Source organism: Frieseomelitta varia, unplaced genomic scaffold (genome assembly GCF_011392965.1).
Source record: "Frieseomelitta varia isolate USP_RPSP 00005682 unplaced genomic scaffold, Fvar_1.2 scaffold_23, whole genome shotgun sequence".
In the NCBI taxonomy this organism is placed as follows: Eukaryota; Metazoa; Arthropoda; class Insecta; order Hymenoptera; family Apidae; genus Frieseomelitta; species Frieseomelitta varia.
The window spans coordinates 118,595-139,889 of record NW_025109957.1 but is presented as its reverse complement, the minus strand read 5'-3'; the positions used below and the strand labels follow the sequence as shown (position 1 = coordinate 139,889).

General features: G+C 32.6%; 3 protein-coding genes and 1 long non-coding RNA gene across 7 annotated transcripts; 2 read left to right on the top strand and 2 right to left on the bottom strand.

Moving 5' to 3' along the window:
• The first annotated feature begins 9 nt into the window (after positions 1-9).
• Positions 10-2,155, top strand: LOC122527688 (DNA-directed RNA polymerase III subunit RPC8). Its single transcript, XM_043652075.1, has 5 exons — positions 10-312; positions 437-620; positions 693-833; positions 907-1,028; positions 1,144-2,155. The coding sequence occupies exons 1-5, from the start codon at positions 202-204 to the stop codon at positions 1,195-1,197; spliced, it is 612 nt and encodes a 203-aa protein (XP_043508010.1). The 5' UTR covers positions 10-201; the 3' UTR covers positions 1,198-2,155.
• Positions 1,213-15,536, bottom strand: LOC122527684 (F-box/LRR-repeat protein 16). 2 transcript variants are annotated; one of them, XM_043652069.1, is made up of 7 exons: positions 14,368-15,536; positions 8,751-9,109; positions 6,410-6,703; positions 5,680-5,971; positions 4,695-4,890; positions 3,328-3,476; positions 1,213-3,004 (listed from the first exon to the last, which is right to left on the bottom strand). In XM_043652069.1, the coding sequence occupies exons 1-7, from the start codon at positions 14,462-14,464 to the stop codon at positions 2,856-2,858; spliced, it is 1,536 nt and encodes a 511-aa protein (XP_043508004.1). In that variant the 5' UTR covers positions 14,465-15,536; the 3' UTR covers positions 1,213-2,855. The 2 variants fall into 2 exon arrangements, with proteins under 2 accessions (XP_043508004.1, XP_043508005.1); XM_043652070.1 differs by lacking the exon at positions 14,368-15,536 and adding an exon at positions 9,401-9,420.
• Positions 10,628-14,084, top strand: LOC122527689. 3 transcript variants are annotated; one of them, XR_006306391.1, is made up of 4 exons: positions 10,628-11,259; positions 11,542-12,091; positions 12,509-12,631; positions 12,707-13,051. It is a non-coding gene; the product is annotated as an uncharacterized LOC122527689 (long non-coding RNA). The 3 variants fall into 3 exon arrangements; XR_006306390.1 differs by adding an exon at positions 13,435-14,084 and having other exon boundaries at positions 10,768-11,259; positions 12,509-12,774; XR_006306389.1 differs by having other exon boundaries at positions 10,631-11,259; positions 12,509-13,051.
• A 213-nt stretch (positions 15,537-15,749) lies between the features above and the next one.
• Positions 15,750-17,892, bottom strand: LOC122527686 (actin-related protein 2/3 complex subunit 1A-A). The gene is made up of 6 exons (XM_043652073.1): positions 17,395-17,892; positions 17,058-17,318; positions 16,685-16,975; positions 16,429-16,607; positions 16,074-16,343; positions 15,750-15,986 (listed from the first exon to the last, which is right to left on the bottom strand). Exons 1-6 carry the CDS (start codon positions 17,459-17,461, stop codon positions 15,948-15,950), a joined length of 1,107 nt encoding a protein of 368 aa, XP_043508008.1. The 5' UTR covers positions 17,462-17,892; the 3' UTR covers positions 15,750-15,947.
• Between the last annotated feature and the right edge of the window lie 3,403 nt (positions 17,893-21,295).

Sequence of the window (21,295 nt, the reverse complement as noted above, 5' to 3'; positions counted from 1 at the left end):
GCATGTGCGTTAGAGGTTATGTTGACATATGGTTTTCGATACATTTGTAATGGAGGTACGAAAGTAAGAGGTAGTTGTTTTGTACGAAGCAAAGTCTGTGATAGAAATTATAGTCGTAATATTTAGTGAAGTAAATAATATCGTGTAATTGAAAAGATAGATAATCCTTTCTTACATTAAGATAAAATAAATTATGTACAAATGTTTGTCCTCGCGGAATTAAAAGATACGGTTAGAATTCCACCATGGGAATTCAAGCGAAAATTAAACGACGCTATTACGGATGAACTTAACAGAAAATTAGCTAACAAGGTGAAATGTCATAATTTAAATATTTTAGATATTTGATATTTAAATGCTTGAAATAATGAATAATTTAAATATTTTAATCTAATGTTATCAATAAAATTAAAGTCATTCAATTTCTTTGTTCAAGGTTTACAATGACGTTGGTCTTTGTATTGCTCTTCATGATATTACAAAAATCGAGGAATCGTATATTTTTCCTGGAGATGGTGCATCTCATACCAAGGTAGTATTTCGTTACATTGTGTTCCGTCCATTTATGGAAGAGATATTAATAGGAAAGATACGAAGCTGTAGTGTCGATGGTGTCCATGGTAATACCTGCATCAATGATATTGTTTATTTATCACATTTATGATTTTATGTATTGCCAAATTTTACCACAGTGACATTAGGATTCTTTGAAGATATTGTGATACCACCTCATAAACTGCAACATCCATCCAGGTTTGATCAAATGGAACAAGCATGGGTGTGGGAGTACGACACAGGAGATGGTGAAAAACATGATTTATTTATGGATGCAGGTAAATTACTTTAGGAATTTTATAAAACTTCGTAAAATAAGAATACGCCTGATAATAAATTTGTAAATTTTAGGCGAAATCATAAGATTCAGGGTAATAAGTGAAACTTTCACTGAAGCACTACCTACAGGGCCAAATATGTCTAGTGAGTCTGAGACATCAAAAGCTAAAAATACATCTCCATATAGCTTAGAAGTAGGTATTTATGCTTTGGGAGTATGATTAAGATATTGATTATTAATCATATATAAATAATAATATCCTGTTCATCTCACTGAAAAATAGTGGTTATTTTAATTTTATATTCCAGGGAGCTATCGATGAGCAAGGTCTTGGATTGCTCACATGGTGGGAAAATACCTGAGAGTACAAAAATAAATTCAGATCAATAAATTTTTATTTCACAGCACATTCCATCGTATTATTATGTAGCACTCTTATAAGTTATATTCATGACTCGCGTTGCATGCGACCCAATCTCAGATAGAATTTCTGTGCGGATATATATTTATATATTTAGTTTTGATTGGTAACAGAATTATTAATTGTATATTTATACAATATATACAAAGACATGTGCTAAACATGTGGTAACACGCAAAAAATTTCAGTTCGGTTGGAAATCGAGGTATGCTAAAACATCACACAGAGGTTATTTGATAATATGAATTTCAACATAAAAAAACGTTGCACTTTAAGCTACAACGGCAGCGTAGAACTCTCTTTCAGTACCTCACGTGCTGACTTGGAGTATTAGTGTCTGACACTGATTTGTTTTAAATAACCGTCAAAATACTTAATGGTATTAAACACATAAAATACGTCTTTTTTTCTATATTGCGATATATCATTACATTTAATGAAAAAACATTCGAGAACTTAGCTAAATATAAGCCTTAAATATATGAAACATTAATTACATGACAGCAGAATATACATAGGTAAAATATAAGTTAAAAATTTTTTTTCCTTCTCTAGGACAATACATACATGTGCAATGATCTTTAACGCTTTTTTTCTCTTTTTTTTTCTTTTATTTGTTTATTTAGCAACACATCATCAAACAAACTAAGAACTTTCAGGACCTTGTAATTTTAAAATAAAAATTCTCGTTAATAGACGTGACCGGAATGTTTTTCTCTTTTCGTTACTTTTTTCTTTATAATTATTAAGGTGGTAATTCGTTTCTTTCAAAAAAGCAACGCATCTAGCACGTTGACAGTTACGCGCGTTTTCAAAATGTTGAAGCAGGTTAAATATCCTAAACATATGTAATTGGAGTAGAACAATATACGTATAATAAAAATTTATCACAGTTCTAACTGTTGTTGAGTCTGTCGTGTCGTCTCATCGGACAATCTCTACGTTCTTTTATCTTTTTTTTTCCATTTATTTTCTTTTTTTTAGCAAGAACCTACTATAATTAAACTGTCTCTGCTTCCAGTTTTCTGTTTTCTCTATTATTAAGCTGCGACATGTAAAATTCCATATAATTTTTTGCGTTTTTTTTTTCTCATTTGTTTGCATTTTCTTCTCAAACATGTTTCAACGAAAAAACAGAGGAAGAAAAAGAAAACAACACAATAAATCGAATCGTGTATGATTCGATCAAAAGTTCTAGCATCGGCGAGAAAGGAGTGCGATTCATATAGGAGCTCTGGTGTATTAAAAATCTCTACACGCTATCTTAGTGTTAACATGTTTGCATGTTTTTAGGGGCTAGTGTTTTTCTTTTTTTCTTTCTATGTGTCCGTTTCTTTTTTATTTTTTTTATATCCTTGTCGTTATAAGAGAGAACAATGGTATGCGGTAATGTTCATATTTGGACGTCAATTGCTTCTTTTCTATCTGTATCCACATCATCATCTCCTCGTATCGTCGGTTTGTCCATTCTAAGTATTGCTTTACGTGAAACATTTTTTTATGTTGCCGTCTCGTTCTATAGAAATAGAAACGTTTTTTTTTAGATGAAACGCAGTTGAAATGCTGGAGCTTGTTGCTTTGCTTTCAACGAAGCTTCATTTATTCGATGATTAGGCAGCGTGGTAGATGTTCACGCAAATAGTCAAACAACTCCTGAGACGTTCCTGGACAATTGGTTAGCTCTAACTCGTGCAAATGTCGAAGTTGAATCAAACTGGATAATCCGCTACTTGTAAGCAATGGACAGCCTATGGAAAATTTATATTTTTTAATAGAAATTAATTTTTTTTTCTTTGTAAAGTGATGTGAAATTATTTGCTGGTAAATAGATAAATTTTACAATAATGGATTTCAATATTTGTTGTTTATCTATAAAATAGAATAAAATTATTGGTTAATGATTTATATACAAAAAAAGGAATACATATTTTAGATTTTAATTTCTTTTGTTTGTTTTTTTTTTTTATGAATGAGATCAATGATTTTTCATCCTTTGAGGGAGGGGAAACGACGACAAAGCTCTTTCTACAATATAGGGCGTCATGTAAGACAGGCCTGAGAATGATCTTACCTGCCACGGAGAGTACTTGTAAGGATTTCATGCCGCACAAATGCTGAAGTCCAAAGTCTCTAAGTAGTATGCACCATCTCAAGAACAATGCGCTCAATGATCCCATCGTGGAAATATAGCCCACACCTATATCTGTTATGTGCACACATCTATATAGAGAGAAGAAAAAAAAAAGTTTAACAAACTATTCGTAACAAACAAATCGTCTCCTAATATATCGCCTCAAAAATTTTATATTTATAATTTAATTAATTTTTATAATTTTTTATATTTTTATTCCTTGTCGTTTTCTTTTGGTTCATAATTTTTATTTTATAAATATATGTATTTATTATAATATATATATATATATTGATTGTGTATCTACAATTTTAGACTTTAGCTCTTACGATGGCAAAGCTTTCGCTTATAAGTGACAGGTGTTAGGGGTAATAAGCCACCATGTATATTGGCTACAAGAGACTTATTCTTGAATCTATTTTCATCGGATAGGTTAACGCGCCCGCTTGGAGAGGCGCGTTATTTGTACAGAAGATGTCTCAACTCCTTGTTCTGGCATAAAATTTTTATTTTATTTCAAGATCAATCAAAATTCATGTTCGAATTTATCGTTGAATTTTTCTTATTGTTACCTATGACATTAATTGATTATCTCGAAATATTATTAATTGATTATCTCAAGTATTAATTGATTATCTCAAAAAATGTGACATTTGTTGAACAATTTTGGCAGGCTTAAAATATATTTTGGTAGGTTTGAAAATGTTTGAGATAATCAAGTACATATATTATCTCACAGAATCAGTCGATTGATTGCTTAAGAAAATTGTAAGTCTGTTTCCTTAGGCGTCTGAACGTGTCGACGCTGATTCGTAGGTGTATTACGTAATTGTAGATCGTAAATAGAAGGCTCGTTAACGCGCTCAGTATTTAGAACATGAATGGGTCGCACGGATTCACCGTGGCTTATCATATCATTTAACACAATTTAGAAAAAAAATTGAAAGAAAGAAGGAAATGTCTCTTCGTCGTTTGCAGTGTATTCTGTTAACTCCTTAAATATCAGCGTTTGTTCACAATTGATTTACATTATTGAATGTAATGTTTAATATATTTTTTATTCTCATTTCTTATGCCAGAAGATTTCAGATCCTTTCTTGTATTAAATCCTAATTTTAACAAATTGAAATATCTGTAGAATTGTGATAAACTGTATTTTTTTTAGAAAAATTTTTTTGCTTGTGCTTTTGTAAAAATAATTGACAAAACACTATATAAATCATGTTCTTGAATAAGACCTTGACTATTTACCTTGTTTATAGTTAGTTTTACAGATTGCTTTTCTTGATTGATTAAGCAGTTCTCACCTGTCCAATGTAAGCTCCTCTAAGTGATTCAGATCACAGGCAATATATTCTAGGGCCGCATCGGTGATTCTCGAGCACCAGCTTAGATCTAACGATCGAAGTCTGGACAAATTTTCTGCTATTAATTCAACGCCATCGTCTGTTACTTTACTGCATCCGGACAGCGACAAGACAGTCAAATTGGGCAGGGAATGTACTAAAAGATAAAACAGAACAAAAAGAAAAAATTATTTTTTAATTTCTTTCGTTGACTCGTTAACTCGTTACAGAGAAACATGAAACTATCATATAAATAACGACAACCGGTCGTTGTTCTCGAACTTTCTACATATACTCATCGAGCATGAGTCTGACTTGTTGACAGTTTGAAAGCTAAATAAAGCGGTGTTCCTTAATTCTAAATTTATAATAGCCTGATGTATGCACCTGACTTAATTTCACAGTCCGTGAAAATTATTTCTACCTGCATCTTAGCAAAATGGTGCTGCAGCGTCTCGTTTTATGCGACGTTAACATCTTGAATTATGTTTCAGAATTTTTTACTATATATATATATATACAACGAAAATATCATTCTATTAATTGATATAACTCAAAGATTAACTAGTAAGTGTATATTCCTATTATATGTGTATAGAATATGTCGCAATACTGTCTAACAAAAAGACAGACTGTCATTTTATCACAGCATTGAAAATTGATCAATTGCACTTTATTTATATACTATTATAATTTCATATCACTAAACATTCAATGAAAATTCTCTACAGATTTCTTACGAAGATGTTGCTTGCCTCCAAAGATTCATCAGTTTAGAAACAGATGTTGCATAACTTCTATGTCTTGCATTTGTTTCCACTAATCGAATTGATTTTTATTCCAATCTATGAGCCACATATCTTATCGAAAGCATTGCATGGATGGTAATGCATGGCGAGATATCTTATTCACAGATGTGTTGCAATTCAAATGAAAGATCTCTTACCAATATTGACTACACCATGATTAGTAAGTTCCCAGCAGGATTGCAGCCTGAGGATGCTAAGGGAGCTACTTTGAGTGGCGTGGAAATATCCAAGGGCGGCGTCGGTTACATGGTAAGCTTGTAACGAGAACTCGTAGAGACTTGGCAGCAATTGAGCGACAGCACCGACAGCTTCATCGGCCACGTTGATACAATCAGACAAGGATAATGATACTATTCTAGGTGTCAAACAAGTCCACAATCCGGCTTCCGTTATCTCATTGCAACCCGCTAATTCAAGTTCGAACAACGCCTGAAAATAACATATATACAATAACAGAACAAAATGTGCGTAATCAATATTTAAAAAGATTGATTTGAATATTTGTATTTAGACGGAAGATGTTTCAAGTAACTACATACTCTTAACTTGTTTTCACATCCTTTTAAATATCCTAATAATTCATTCTTCGATCTCGGAAATTGAAAAAAAAATGACCTTGAAATAAAGTTCATCCCCAGCGCACATTTTACATAAATTCGTTTAACTTTTTTCATTGCCGGTTTTTAACATGACATAAATAGAACGTTTGAAATAAAAAAATTTTCATTTTGCACGCTACACAGTAATAAAACTCTCTTGCAGTTTTAATTTGTAATCAAAATGTAGTAGCGTTCAATTCTTCTAATGAAATTTTTAATGATTGTTTTGTAGTAAGAAATAAATAAATATATATAGATGTAGACATACTTGTAAATGATCTAAAAGAGCTTCTAATCCCCTGTCAGTAATCGCACAACATCTAAGCGACAGCGAGTGAATATTTCTCTGCGCTAACGGGAATCCATGCGTCAATTCCGGGATATCCTCGTCTGATGCGCCGAGAAGAACCAACGAATGAAAGCCTCTCCTTACTAAGGAGGCGTAAAGCCGTGTGCGCGAACTAGGAGGCATAGCACGCACCTCGCGACACCTTACCACAGGCACCAAGCCTGCCCAGAGTCGAGGTCGTGCGTAAAGTATATCTCTCCATCTCAAGCATACCTGTAAGTTATTGAATCATTACATTTTTGCTTTATTTTCGTATACCATTGGAATGAACATATAATATCAAAGATAAAAAATTTCAGGTGTCGATATTTGCCATAGAATAAATTAAGAACTATGGTTGTGGAATCTCAATGTTGTTACATTTTCCACTTTATTTTTAGGTACATAAAGTTTTCCAGAAAACTTTGCCAGAATGATTTCATATGTTTGTAACGACTGCTTAATAAAATGTTTATAAACGCGCACACGACGCTTCCATTTTTAATCGCGGATTACTCTGGCATAGTTGTGTAGAACTCTATGAGACGAACCTCCTGGAATGCTTTATATAAAAACGTCTTATATAAAAATTGCATCAAGATTAAATCAATATTAGTAGGCCGTTCAAAGTAAGTAGGAAAACGTCTGTTTAAATTTTAAACTATATCTTTAAAGGATTCTTCCTCCAGTGTAACATATTAGAGAGATTCTCTAAGTAGCTATATTCTACATAAGCTGTATTATTTATAAATTTATACTTATTGTCCAGTTTATTATTTTAAGCAGAGAGAAAAATTAGTGTTTACTGGTTTAAAATGCTTTTACAATATAGATCTTTAATTCTTAATTCAGATTACATAACTGATTTTCAACAGTTTGGAGCAAGTTATTTAATTTTACCTCGTATTCTGTATTTTATGCATTAAAGACACTTAACGATCTTATCGAGTAAAATATGTAATTAAAAATTAAATTTATAGTTTATTAATAATTTAAAATTTAACCTGAATTATAATGGTCAACTATGATTCAACAATCATAGTTGGCTAATCGGAACTAGAACCAGAATCAGAACCAACTCAAAGTTAAGATCTTTGTATAGAACATACGCAAGATCATATCAGTTTGATCTCTCGCGAACGATCAATATGAGAAATCTCTTAATGCCAGCATGTATGATCAAACAGTGCTTTTAACTTCAAATTAGTACATTATATATATGGATCTATGACATAGGTCGGTAGCCAACAAGCTTGACGTTCGCTACTAAACAAACATGTCGTTTAACAAAGCATCTTGCAACAAAATTCTCCTCAATCACAAGTGATTTATTTTATGAGCAAGAGAATTATCTTGCACGTGCAAGAAGACGACTATTATCTAATCCACACTGTCAATCCTTACTATCTTCAATTTCATGATGAATCAATGCCAAGAATCGCGCGTTAAATACGTTCCGTTTTTTTTGTAAGCTATTGACGATCCTACGATAAAAATAAAAACTACTTTGGTGGTAAAATATTCTGTACTAGCTGTAATTACGTATATGGGGTACAGCTAAAGATGTTATACAAAGTATTGTATAAAGAGATTTCATATATAAAATTAAATTACGTGTATAAAATAATATTTTTGCATCTGAGGATTAATTATAATGTTGCTGAACTCTATTATTTTTTAATCAACCTATTATTTTTCTACACAATATCTGCGTGACTTTTTATATCAATTATTTACTTATTCAAAATCTATTTTTCTCAGTCTTACATTATCATAGATAGTGGAAAGAATCATAGATAATATAAAATATCATAGTAGAAAGAATCAATGAATTTCTACTATACGATATAAGTTCTCAAAATCAAGTTTCTTAAAAATTAGTGAAAAAATATTATAAAGTTTAATATTCAACATAATATTTTTCTAATATTATATATCAAACTTTTGATTTATTCTGACATAAAAAATCATTTTCTATTTTATATGCATATACTGTACTATACGTATATTGTATGTATATGCTTTATTCTCAGCTGTACCCTATATAGTCCGAGTAAAACAGATAGAAGAGAAAATGACAAAGTATCAGGTATTCAGCGCAAGCGCTATTCCTCTTCGATTACGTATTTTAGCGTAACTCTTTCGAGCGGACGTTCCTGCCAAAAAAATTGTTACTTCACTCTGGAAACGGAACGTGTTAACACATTAAGAAAAGGAGAACAAAGATGAGTACAGGTCTATTGTAAGTTTGATTAATAAAGATTATTTGATTTGCTGGCACCTGAGCCAAAATCCTCCTCTCGATAGCGGTGAAGTAGAGGAAGAATTTGCTGAGGAAATGATCGTCTTGCATCAGCTGATTCCACGTGGTAGGCGCAACGTATCCGCCTGTTCCACCGCTCGCCAACGGCACGTTCTTTGCTCGATTTCTCGATATCCTTGCCCTGCTCGGTGTACCGACGTTGCTCAGGGTCTTGTTGTTCGCCGATGGCATGTTGTTCATCGATGCTGGCACGCTTCTGCTCGGCTTTTCCGGGGTTGCGTTCGCATTATTCGCGCTCTGCAAATTCGTATACGGAACTCCACCGCTCCCGCAGAACACGTGCGTAACGCGTTCCATGACGCTCGCCTTTCCCCCACCTGAAACATTCCCATGGTTTATTTAAATACATCATTCTTTATTTCATCTATCAACTGATACTCAATTCGTTTTATTCGCATATTATTTACTGGTTCACAACAATTTATTAATCTTTCGATGGCTTTTTCATTATGAACGTACTGTAATTATATGGAATGATGCCGAGGAAATGTATTTTAGAAAACTCTCCGATGCTGAAGGCGCTCTTTCTCTTCTTTCTCGAAAATGATATTTACTTTCTCGATCGTGAATACTCGTGATCGAACGTTCGTTTACAGCTGGAAACTTACGTTATTCATGGATGTAAATGTCCAAGATGTTCGCCTGTAAATCAAGTTTAGAATGAACTATCCTTTCACTAACATAAAACCAATAGCCATTGATTTACAAAGAACTTTATAAAAATAATCTCGAGTATAATTTTATTTTAATATTCTCTCATTATTTGTTTTAATATCCTCCTCGTTCACTAATCCTTTCAATTTACTGATATTGGACAGTACTTTGAAATAATTTATAAATTACTAATTTATGATTATCTCTGTCAAAATAATTTGAAATGATCTCTGCTTTTCTATTAAAAATGTTCACAATATATTATTTACAGTGATGTTTAAATCAGAATTTCGTACCAATTTTCACGATCAATTACAAAACATAAATATAAATAAGACATGAAATAAAATATAAGAAATAATCTAAAATATAAATTTCTTTCAATAAACAAACAACTCTTTGATCAAGTATTTTGTAAATTGAAATTAATGTCAAAGAAATTAAAAAACTAAAACATTACATATGAAAGATTTCCTTTTTATCTATAAAAACATTGAAGTCATTATGTATAGACAAAGAATTCTACATGGTGTCTCACGATTTGTGATCAACCGATTAAGAAATGATTCTACATGTAAAAATGTGTCGAAAAGAAAGAATAAAATTCGTTTGAGCCTCCATTTTCCCAGAAAATCGGGTTTTAAAATTTATCAACTATATCTGAATTCTAATTCCACACTAAATAGGCGAGAGTAATCAACACAAGGATGTTCTGCGCAGAAGTAAATAAAAGACGTAAAATAGAATTTCGTTTAAGATGTTGTTTTCGAGAAAATCAACTTCGTTTCATTAAAAATTACCTTAAATGCACGTGTACTTGATAAATTTTTAAACTCGATCTTTTCGAAAACGGAGTGTCTTACAAAAAAATTTTATTCCACATTTTCTACTTATTTTCGCACCTTAGAATAATCTTTGTCAATTGTTCTTTTTTGTCGCGGTTGGAGTTAGTTCAAGTATACTTCACAAATTTTCATATACTCTAGATTTTCTCTATGGTTTTAATGAAAAAATTTCGTTCTTTCTTCTCGACACATTTTTACACATAGAATCACCTGCCGATCGGTGGACCGCGAGTCGCGGGACACCCTGTATATCAATCGATAGAAGAATCGATTTTTCGAACGTTTACAGCGTGCAACAAGGACTGGCAGGTACGTCTTGAAAGGTATTTCTACAATGGTGAAGTCGTTGCGAAAATGCGGCAGTTATTTTCGTTTTATTTTCGAGCTGTATGTCCTATTTGGCTCCGCGCACGTCTCTATTTCCTCTCCCTATCTCTTTATCGCGCGACAAGCATTTTTTTCCCCGCTCGGATCGCGTACACCGACGAATGAACCACAGTTCCACACTCTCATGCGAGACATTTGTTTGCATTCGATTCTATCACGTAACGTAACTCGAAATGACAGTCAATATTCGAGATCAGAGGAATCGATCGTATCGATCGAGCGGACTGTTGAAAAATCTTCTAACTCACTTCATTGCAAAACATTGCATTGTAACAATAATTAAAGAACAGGTTATGGTGCGCATTTCGGATCTATAATTAATGTCGATCAGTTTTTTAAGAGTTCATACACAATCATTTGTATTTACGTGAAAATAAAATTTTTTACGCCTGTCGATTCTATTGTTCTCGAGATAATAATTCAATTTTAAATGGCGAATTAATGAGACTTTAATCAATCTTCGAGAGCTAATTAAGATTAAAATTATTTTGTATTCAAAAGGTGAATGTAGTTTCCTAACAACGAACGCAGGACTATAACGCCAGGATTATAATGATACTATTGTTTCATACAATGACGAGGTAACTATGGTATATGAAATAAAACATTACAGGAGGTGCAGAATTTCGAAAAGAGAAAATTGAAAGTAAACGTATATATATGAAATATTTTAAATATATATATAACTAAAAGATAAAATTTTGAAGAGCTGCGACGATATTACATTAATCTAAAAAGAAAAAGAAGAGCTTTGTTTCATTCGAGAGATAGACGTGCATACAATAAAGTTCCTAACCTCAATAATTTGAATGTAATTCTCCTACACTTGCGTAACGTAATTCGTAATAATTTTAACTTTGCAGATGAAAGAAGAAAATTGAGATTCGACTGAAGCCCATTATCGGTCAATCTATTATTTTGCAGTTCAAGTTTCATTGATAAGGTTAGGAAAATGTTTTTGAGCCTCTCCTTGGAGAAATGAGAAACGATCGTACTACGACACAAGAATAAATGATTAATCGTCTGAGAAGAGGAGTCTGGTCGATCCTCCCCGATTTTATCTGTCGTACAGGGATTCTGGCGGCAATCCAGCCACGGTGATTGCCTATTTTATGTGTTAAAATAAATCTCTCGTTCTGTCGTGGCCTTTCTGCCGCGGGGAAAACAGGCATGCGTACACGGCCCTTTGTCTCTCAATTCAAATCCGATGCTCGGCCTCTCGCGTTCGTCAAACGCGACAAATCGCCAATTCACCGATATTTCCGGCCTCTAAATCGCCGACCTACTCCTGTCAACTTGTGCAATGTTCCCGCGGTAACAATTAACCATAATTAACAGCGGTGGAAATAAATTCAGGTGACACGTTCGAAGTACACAATGCTTGACCATTGATGGCTGGTATTATTGTTGCAAGTATGTACAGCAGTTCACAAAAGTATTCGAAGTATTATTATAAGTATATCTTAAATACCGTACATTTGAATCTTTTATAAATGTTTTATAAACATGTTATACGAAATATTTTGTAATTTTACGAGGTCCAATCATTATGATTAGCAAAGATTTAAGACACAAGAGTGTCCATATTATATTACTTACTAATTTTTTTATAAAACGTATCTTTGCAATAAATGTCTTCTAACTTCTATTTATTCCTTTAGTTTGGTTTCAAAGTTTCATCATTACAATGCTAATGAAATTTAAAATAATACAAAAAAAATTTCATACATACATACATAAAAATCTTGTGACAAATGTTTAAATACTGTGATTTATTGTATATATCTATTTTATATTTTGATATAAATACTCATTTATATTTTTGTACAGATCAACCCGAAGAAAAGTTAAATCTTATAAAATTTCCATTTGAAAAATGAATTATTATATCGAACATAACATGATTAACAGAAATAAAAATATTAATACGAAGAATGCTATAATGTTAAGAATGTATGTATATTTTGTACTAAATTATGTTAAGTCTAAGAGAGATTGAAGTTAACAAAATTTTAAATCAACTTCCAGAGTATTCTTGTACAATAGCCTTGCTAACCATTGTTAACTTCTTTACTTCCTGGAAATTATTTTGGAGAGTAAGTTTGCAGCGCATGTATGTAAAATAAAGAAATATATTAGGTATTTGCATTTTATTTACATTCAATGGAGAAAAAATATGCTTGATATTTTTTACGAATAACTTTTCATTTATAACTGGCCAGATGTGTTCCCAACTTATGACCAGTTAGCAAAATACCGAGTACTTAATTAGCATTCATATGTGAATAGTCGAAAATCAGGGCAAGTATTGATTGTAGTTAAATATTTTAGCTAACAATGAAATCCAACATTTTTGCCACATTCTTTAATAATGCACGAGGTTTACTAAATTGGTTTACTGAAATTTTCCAAATTTGAAAATGTTACAGATTTTTCTCGAATAGTTAGCACTGGTATACATAAATACGTTATACAGTATCTGATCACTGGCATATAGTCTCAATATTGTCAACGGGCTTATGCATAAGTAGATTATCGCAAAAATGAAATTTAAATTCAAATTTCTAAATGAGAGTCAATAAAAAAAAATGAAGTCAGAAGTTCTGAACGCGCTTCAAAATTATTTGCGAAAAGCATAAGATTAATATATAAGGTTGTAAGATACATTAAGAATGCTTGCAATCTCATAAAAGGAGGTCATCATCAAAAATCATACGATGTTGAAGACAAACTCCTCACGTATATCTTTTTTCCAGATTTTCGAACAAATAGAAAATGGAACATAAGGTAAAAGATGATGAGATGGTCAGTTCTGTTTCTACGTTTTCACGTGCACGAGGACGAATGCTATTGATTCCATTGCAGTTCAGATTGCGACTAAAAGCACCTGGTGGTCGTTTTAACGAGTATTCCGGAAGAGAATTGCTCGGACAACGCCGGGCGATCAACCAATACCCGGGTGACGTTGCATAATACAGAATTAAGAAACATCACTAAAGGAGCTCAGGTTGCGATTTAACAGAAATCAATTTGTCACTATGATTACGTAATAATGGCTGAGTCAAAAATCGTCGATTACCATGCCCTAATGAAAATTCCAGCATGAAACAGTAAATCAGCCTTAGGCAGTGAAAGAAGAAATTAATTGGCAACAATATATTGTCGAAAGTCTTTTCTTAAAGAATTGGACTGTAATTCGACAATTATTCTTCAAGTTAGGTCAAAGCTCGGCGATCCCAAGTTACATATCGATTTTAAATTATTCTGGAGGGCCATTTGCACGAAGGATAAAATGGGCTACGAGGTGCTCGAAATAATTAGAGGATCGTCTCTATTCTATTGAGTTTATTGCTTAACAATTTATTCTCAGTGTCTTAGAAACCTGATAAACGTCAGTCACATTTAATTGTATATTTAGTATAACGTTAATATGTTGATTTTCTTTTGTTAAATTTTAAAAATAGAAAGCACAAAAGAATATTTTATTACTGATTATATTTTTTTATCTCTTGATATTATACTAAGAATTCAACGTTAACAAATCTTAGGAATTTTAGATCAGCTCGGTTGAAAAAATATCGTGGTTAAATACTCGGTTGTTCTCCAATATTTTCGCTTAGTTCATTTTTCGGTCGTACATTTAAAAAAGCAAATAAAGCAAAAATAATGTTGATCAGTAATTTACCAACCATGATGTTTAGATGCTCTCAGCCCCAGACCGTTGATTCTCTTGGTCAATTCGGCGCTGGCTCTTTCGACGACCCCCTGCGCTGATATCGAAGACATCTCTCAAGAAGCGGAGGCGCACTCCCTTTGCTCAGCCACGACTCGTAGTCAAGACAAATAGGGATGCGTGTGGCCGTGGTTGGAACGTTTCATATTCGATAACCACAAGAACAAGACTCAAACTTCTAGTTTTGCACGGTATTTTTGCCACCCTTCTGTTCTTTTGCTGCGTTTCGTTTTTCTTTTTCTTTTTCTTTTTCTTTTTTTCCTTCGAGATCACGAGATCTCCCAGCACGTAAAGTCAACCGTTAATCCCATGAAAGTCATTCGATTGTAACTTTCAAACAGCTTGCTAAATTTATCGGGCGTATCAACGAGCGTGACCGAAAAAAACGAAACGCAACCCTTCGAGAGAGCTCGTCGCACACGGCAAATCGATGATGGAACGTTTTGCTGGAAGGATCTATTTTAATCGACAGCTCGTGACAGTCGCGTGAATCGTTCGACGAAAGATCTATAATGTCAGAGACACAGAAGTGGACGAAGAAAAAAAAGAAAAGAAAAGAAAAGAAAGAGAACAAAGGAGCAATGACGAAGATACGAAGTTACGATATAGTACAAATACAATTCCGTTCGACAACTAATATCCTTCGTACACAGCGAACAAAATATCACGCCCGCTGGTCACACCTCGAGTTTATGTAATGAACTTGATCACCTCACAAAAAACTGTGCAAACGACGGAATGCCTTTTCAAGACTGGCTGTCGAATCGATAAGCATCATCGGCAGAAACGTTTCAATCGACGACAATTTGATTTCTTTGCGTTTAATGCATCGCTTCGACAGTTGCCGAAACGATCGAACGTCGTGTCACTGTATCCGTTCGCCGTTCATAGATGAGCACGATGTATACACTATGCACACAGTCTTTTCTTTCTTTCTCGCTCTGTTTATGTGTCAGTCATGACACCGAGCAGAAAACAAAGTTAGAAGGTGGAGTTGCTGCAACGGGCACGGTACATGGGGGTGGTTTGTGCGAGACTGAATCGATATTCGCGCTGAACTTGTCCGGCTGCCCCCCACTCAAGCTGCACGAGACCGTGTGGTTTCCAGGCGCGAACAAACCTTTGACGCCTGACGAACGGTGAACCGACGTACTTATCGCATCGCCTGAAACTATATAAAACCACTCGACGATTTGAGGAGGGTGTTGCGTTACTCGTTGCGATGTGTACGATGGCGCAGAGAAGGTCGAGGGAACGCAGTAGCTTTAAATTGCTAGGATCGTGGATTATACGGAAAAGGAATAATATTAATTTATCTCATACACGTGTTGACAAACGTTTAGCTAAAAATATAATGTATTTTGTATAGGAGTAATTGATATAATTGAAGTGTTAATGAGAAATTGTATATTTTCTTTCTTTTCGTTTTAGATTTAACACATATACATCTTTTCAGTTGATGTAATATCTTTCGTCTCTCTCTCTCTCTCCCTTTCTTTTCGTCTCCCTCTCTCCGATATAAAAAAAAAGTTTTACTTATGCTATCTTCAGACCAGCAATGGAATTCTCCAGCAGCTAAATTAAACAACCAGATTAGTTTGTTAACATACTAATATGTTGATCACATAAATGTAAAAGAAACGATGTACTGTTGAAATTCACCTTGAGATCCCAAACTACCAATTGACCATCTAAACCGCTTGTACTAAATTCGTTATTCGATACTTTACGCACACAATTGATAGTATTTTGATGTATACTATCCAAGGCATTATCGTTTGTATCAGTTCTCGCTTGACGATCCAGCGATTGAAATTTACGCATCGCGGACAAACCGGCAGCTTCTTTTTTTTGAGTGTTGTCTAGTTTTGATACAAAATATAATTGACCATTGTCATCTATAGAATACAGCATAGGCATACAACTATGTCCCTGAGGAAATTATTTAGATTATACTTAGTTCATGATTTACATGTTTATGCTGAAAATTATCAAATACAAAGATATAAATAAATACCACAGCAACAATGGAATTGGACCCCATCCAGACACAATTTAAAAATGGCAAATGCTCTGTGTACAATCGTATAACTGCATTTCCTTTAGTAGCGTCCGCGATGCAAATTGATGAATTGTGTGCTACCCAACAAATTTTATTACCACAAGGACTAAATACAACAGAGTGTATCCAACCTCCTACAAGTAAATAAAAAAAAGATTAACAAATATATTTGTTAACATTTTTAATAAAAAAAAGAAAAAGAAAAAAGTACCTCCATTGGGAGTATTTTGGAATTCAGCAAGTAACGTTCCTAAAGTATTACTGTGGCCCCATGGACCATTACCAGGTGCATCTTCCATATCACTAATAAATGCACTAAATACACGAACTTTGTAATCAGTAGATCCAGCAACTAAAACTTTATTATCTGGATGCCAATCTACTGTAGTTACGGTGGACCTCAATGGACGTTTTATATGCTTACACTGCCACCAATTATTCTCAGACACGAAATAACAAACAGCTATTACTCTACCTCCAGAACCAACGGCAAATTTGTTTTCTGCAAAGGACAAAATAAGTAATTCTTCCATTTATATTTTTGTTTATACCTGATCTAGCAAATGGTTTAACTAGCATCGTACCTAATGGTGACCATTTCACACAAGTTGCTGCACGATTTATTCTCAAAAGCACCCATGCAGGATTCCACTTTCCATCTCCTTCTTGTGTCCAAACATACGCATTCTTATCTGCAGAGCATGTTACTATTCGATTGGTATTTGGTGCCCAATCAATACCCATGACATGCATGTCATGCTCTTGTAGATTTTGTAATAACTTCCAACCGCTGGATGTACGTTTGTAAACTTGAATCTCATTGTTATTTGGACAAATGGCCACTTCTGTAAATAAAAGAAATCCATCAAGACCAATCACTGATTTGGCAAAGACATTGGTAACGTCAAACGAAAGTCAAACCTTTTCTGTCTTTATTCCAAGCATGACAACTGATAGCATCAACACCTAAGTTATGAACCTCTGTCATTTTTTATTTTACTTTCTATCAAGAATTCGATAAATTTTACATACGATATCTATGAATCACCGCACATAACCACACAGAGACGGGTGCGGTCACGTATTAATGTTGTGACTTTGTGACGGCCCTCCTATATTCGCCACCAGAGGGATGCACATCACGCATAAATCTTGAATCCTCAGTAACCATCCTTCACCATTTCATCGTTTAAGCTTTAAACTTTCAATCACGGCCTTACCAAGAAGCCTTACGCACTGACAAGATTACTATTCCAAACGAAACGCGCTTTCTCTTCTCTCTTTCTTTCTTTCTCTTTTTTTTATGCTTTAACCTTATCGCAGAGCCGCAATGTAACTATAGTCGAAACTATATTTTTTCGGTAACTATACTATTAATGAATCGACGTTACAAGAGATAAGAATAAATTGATAAATTACGTGATGTTTTAACTATTGGCTCATACCGCCAGTGAATTATTATTTGAAAAGATGAGGAAGTATCATTGCAAAATGTTTAGAAAATTGTGCCAAATTGGAAAAAATTATTAAATCATTGTCTAAAATTAAGTCGTCAAATCTAATGTATTTATTTAAGAAGCAATGTATATTCAAGTTTGTTCAATTAAGTACATATATATTTGAGTTTTCTATTTAAGAGATTAATGTTCAGAGAAGTGACTTTCCATTTTGTTGGAATTGCGATTTACGATTTTTTTGATAGATTGAACGCAATGTTAAGAAAACATATTTATAAAAAATTGGAATTTGTCTTAAATACATTAAACTTGACAGTGCAAATAAAAAATTGTTATAGTTTCTTAAAGTTATGTAAATCGTTCCGAATAAAAATATAATGACCAAATGTGACATTCACCAAAATTTATCACCAATTTATTATTTTCGTAAAAAGTGATAGTAATATTATGCAGAAAATTAATTGAACTTGTAAGTAGTTGTAAATACAGCTCGTAAACCTTTCTAATAATATTACAATTTATATTTTATTCGACTGTAATTAATATATATATATAGAAAATGTAATATTCTGACAATGAGCTATAAGTGTTTTATGAAATTGTAATACAAAATTGAATAAATTATTATATAATAATTACGTATTATATTTAATTTAATTCACCTATATAAATTAATGAAATTACTAATTTATCTATATAAATTAATAAAATTATTAATGTACTTAAATAAATGCAAAGAATTAATGTTTAATCATAGACGAGATATATGTACAGATTAAACATCTTTTTACGGGGCTTGTGGTCCATGACCTGAAATACCGACATAGTAAAAATCACGGATTTTTTAGCACACTCTACACATACTAACGGTGAGTGTGAGAACTACATTAAGTAAAACGATCGAAGCTGTGAATGTGACAGAAGCATTTTTGAAATCTATTATAGTATTGTCAAACTTTGAATATCGAAATATAAACTAGTACATACCATAGTACAGACGAAATATATGAATAGACCTAGCATATAATGTATTTTTTCGGCCAACGATTCCGGGATCAGCTGATCCTGTTACCATTTTCGTGTCACATTTTGTCATACCGATTCAGGCAAGTTTTGTACCGCGAAAATCAAAAAATATGGACAGTGTTGCCAGATTTATTTCGAAAATTATTCATTGAATTGAACGTGGTGATACTTCATCAATGAAGGAATACAATTTAAAACAGAGATTGATGAAAATTGAGATGAAAAATTTGGTATATATTTGACTATTAACATATATTTAAAAGTATTCAAAGAAATTTATTGAAATATGATATTTTTATGAACAATATAATTAGATATGACGTTTTTTTATTTACAAATTTGTAAATTCACAACATGAATGAATTATTTTTATTCCGTAAACTCGATTTTATGAAAGTTTGAACTTATTAATAAAATATTTCTACAAATATTGTTTGCAATAAAGAAGCACATTATGTATTGTAAATTATTTTTTGCAAAATTCATCCGTTTCGAAATTTCGAAGTCAAGTTTATTTTTTTGAACGATACCATACATATTTTCTTTTTTATAGTACAAGTTATTTACTAGGACGAACTCACTGAGTTGCATTTTCGACGGTCAAAATCATTTATTGTTATAAATTGTTAATAAAGATGGTATAAAGTATGAGGGACTTAATCATATATATGTTAATATTAACATTTTATGAGTTTAAAACATTCCTCCCTCATTCATATTTTCCTCCGTTCTGATGGAGGCTATGAAACAATAAAAGAGTAAAATTACTGATTATTGAATAAAAAAAGTATTTTTGGAAGTATTAAACTTCCGTCGTGTGCATATCGACCAAAATTTAGGACTGAATTTTTAAATAATATTTCTGAATATTCTATTTGTTAAAAAATTATCTGATATTTCTAATAATTTATTTGTAACAAGTAAACAATAAATTCTCCTTTATAATTGTTTAAACATTATCTAATATTTCTAATAATTTATTTGTAACAATTAAATAATTCTCTTCCATAACATTTCTAAGTATTATTTAAAATTTTTAATTGATCATTTGTAGTAATCGAGCCACTAATACATTTCTAAGAAATTTTAATTAACTGTTTAACTAATTTAGTCTTTTATATTCTACTATTAATTTGTCAAACATGAATATTTATTCAATATCTTAAATTAGTCATTAATCAAACAATTATTTTACGAATATCTTTTCTCTTTGAAACAAATTACTTGAATTCAAGAAGTCGTGACTCGTGTGACAAATAAATATATAAAACAGTACTAATTTACAATACATTATAATGAGACCTTCCAAATAGGAACATAATTTTTTGTCCACCGTGTTATTGTAGAGAACATCGAGACGAATTCAAAACACATATTATATTTTTATTAACGTGTTGCTCCATTTATAGTAATGGAAATTGTTGCTTCAGAAGGTTGCTTTCGTTGCGGAAATCTATCTCTGTACACTGTAGTAGCTTTTCGAGAATTTCTCTTGCATTCGCCAAAAATTAACAGCATTTCAACTATCTTGAAATTAGAAAAAGAACACATTGTTGCAAGCGATTACTTTGCACCAAATATTGGAAATATGAAACGAAGGAACCGCAATGACAAACTGCAAATAAATTCTAGTTGTTGTTTATGTTTATATTCAGTAATCTGAGGTCAAATATGTTTACACTGTCTTAGAATCAAATACGACGAGAAGCTAAATGTTTCATATTTCCACTATTGTAAATGGACTAATAAAAATATCATGTAATATATGTTTTGAATTCGTCTCGATATTCTCTACAATACGGTGGAAAAGAAATTATGTGTTCATATTTATTTAATCCAAAGTGACCTTGATTTAGCTATGAAAACAAACAGTTTTCGAAATTATTTTTATTGAAAACTACTGTACACCCTGTACTGTTCAACTTTTGTTTTAAAATTTTTTTTGCCAGATGGCTGTAAGTAGGTGAAAAATTGTGTCGTGTTACAGGTAACACCCTGTATATGTCTGTCCTTGTCACACGCTGTTGCTCTCCTTGTCTATCGCGGCTATATGTCTGTCCTTTTCGCACCTTGTTGCTCTCCTTGTCTATCGCAGCTTAATCTCTGTCCTTTTCACGCGCTGTTGCTCTCTTTGTCTAATGACGCTAGACAAGGAGCAACAGTGTGGGAGGAAGACAACTCCGATCTATTGAAAAAAAAAATTCAACTTTTTGCACACACGTTTTTCCAGGGCAAAACGTACATAGAATGAAAGCGGGGAGCCTAATTTTAAGGAGGCATATAAAAAAGTTCGCAAATTATTCCTCTTAATTAGGTTTTTTCCGTAATTAATGCGAACT

Coding starts and splice junctions, on each gene's coding strand:
- LOC122527688 (XM_043652075.1), top strand. CDS start 202: ATGTTTGTCCTCGCGGAATTAAAAGATACGGTTAGAATTCCACCATGG. Junction 621..692: donor TAGTGTCGATGGTGTCCATG/GTAATACCTGCA, acceptor ATTTTACCACAG/TGACATTAGGATTCTTTGAA. Junction 1,029..1,143: donor CATCTCCATATAGCTTAGAA/GTAGGTATTTAT, acceptor TTTATATTCCAG/GGAGCTATCGATGAGCAAGG.
- LOC122527684 (XM_043652069.1), bottom strand. CDS start 14,464: ATGTCTTCGATATCAGCGCAGGGGGTCGTCGAAAGAGCCAGCGCCGAA. Junction 4,891..5,679: donor TCATGGTGTAGTCAATATTG/GTAAGAGATCTT, acceptor TTTATCTTTTAG/TACATTCCCTGCCCAATTTG. Junction 3,005..3,327: donor ACAAGTACTCTCCGTGGCAG/GTAAGATCATTC, acceptor AATTTTCCATAG/GCTGTCCATTGCTTACAAGT.
- LOC122527686 (XM_043652073.1), bottom strand. CDS start 17,461: ATGACAGAGGTTCATAACTTAGGTGTTGATGCTATCAGTTGTCATGCT. Junction 17,319..17,394: donor TTGGAATAAAGACAGAAAAG/GTTTGACTTTCG, acceptor TTTTATTTACAG/AAGTGGCCATTTGTCCAAAT. Junction 15,987..16,073: donor TGGTAGTTTGGGATCTCAAG/GTGAATTTCAAC, acceptor TGTTTAATTTAG/CTGCTGGAGAATTCCATTGC.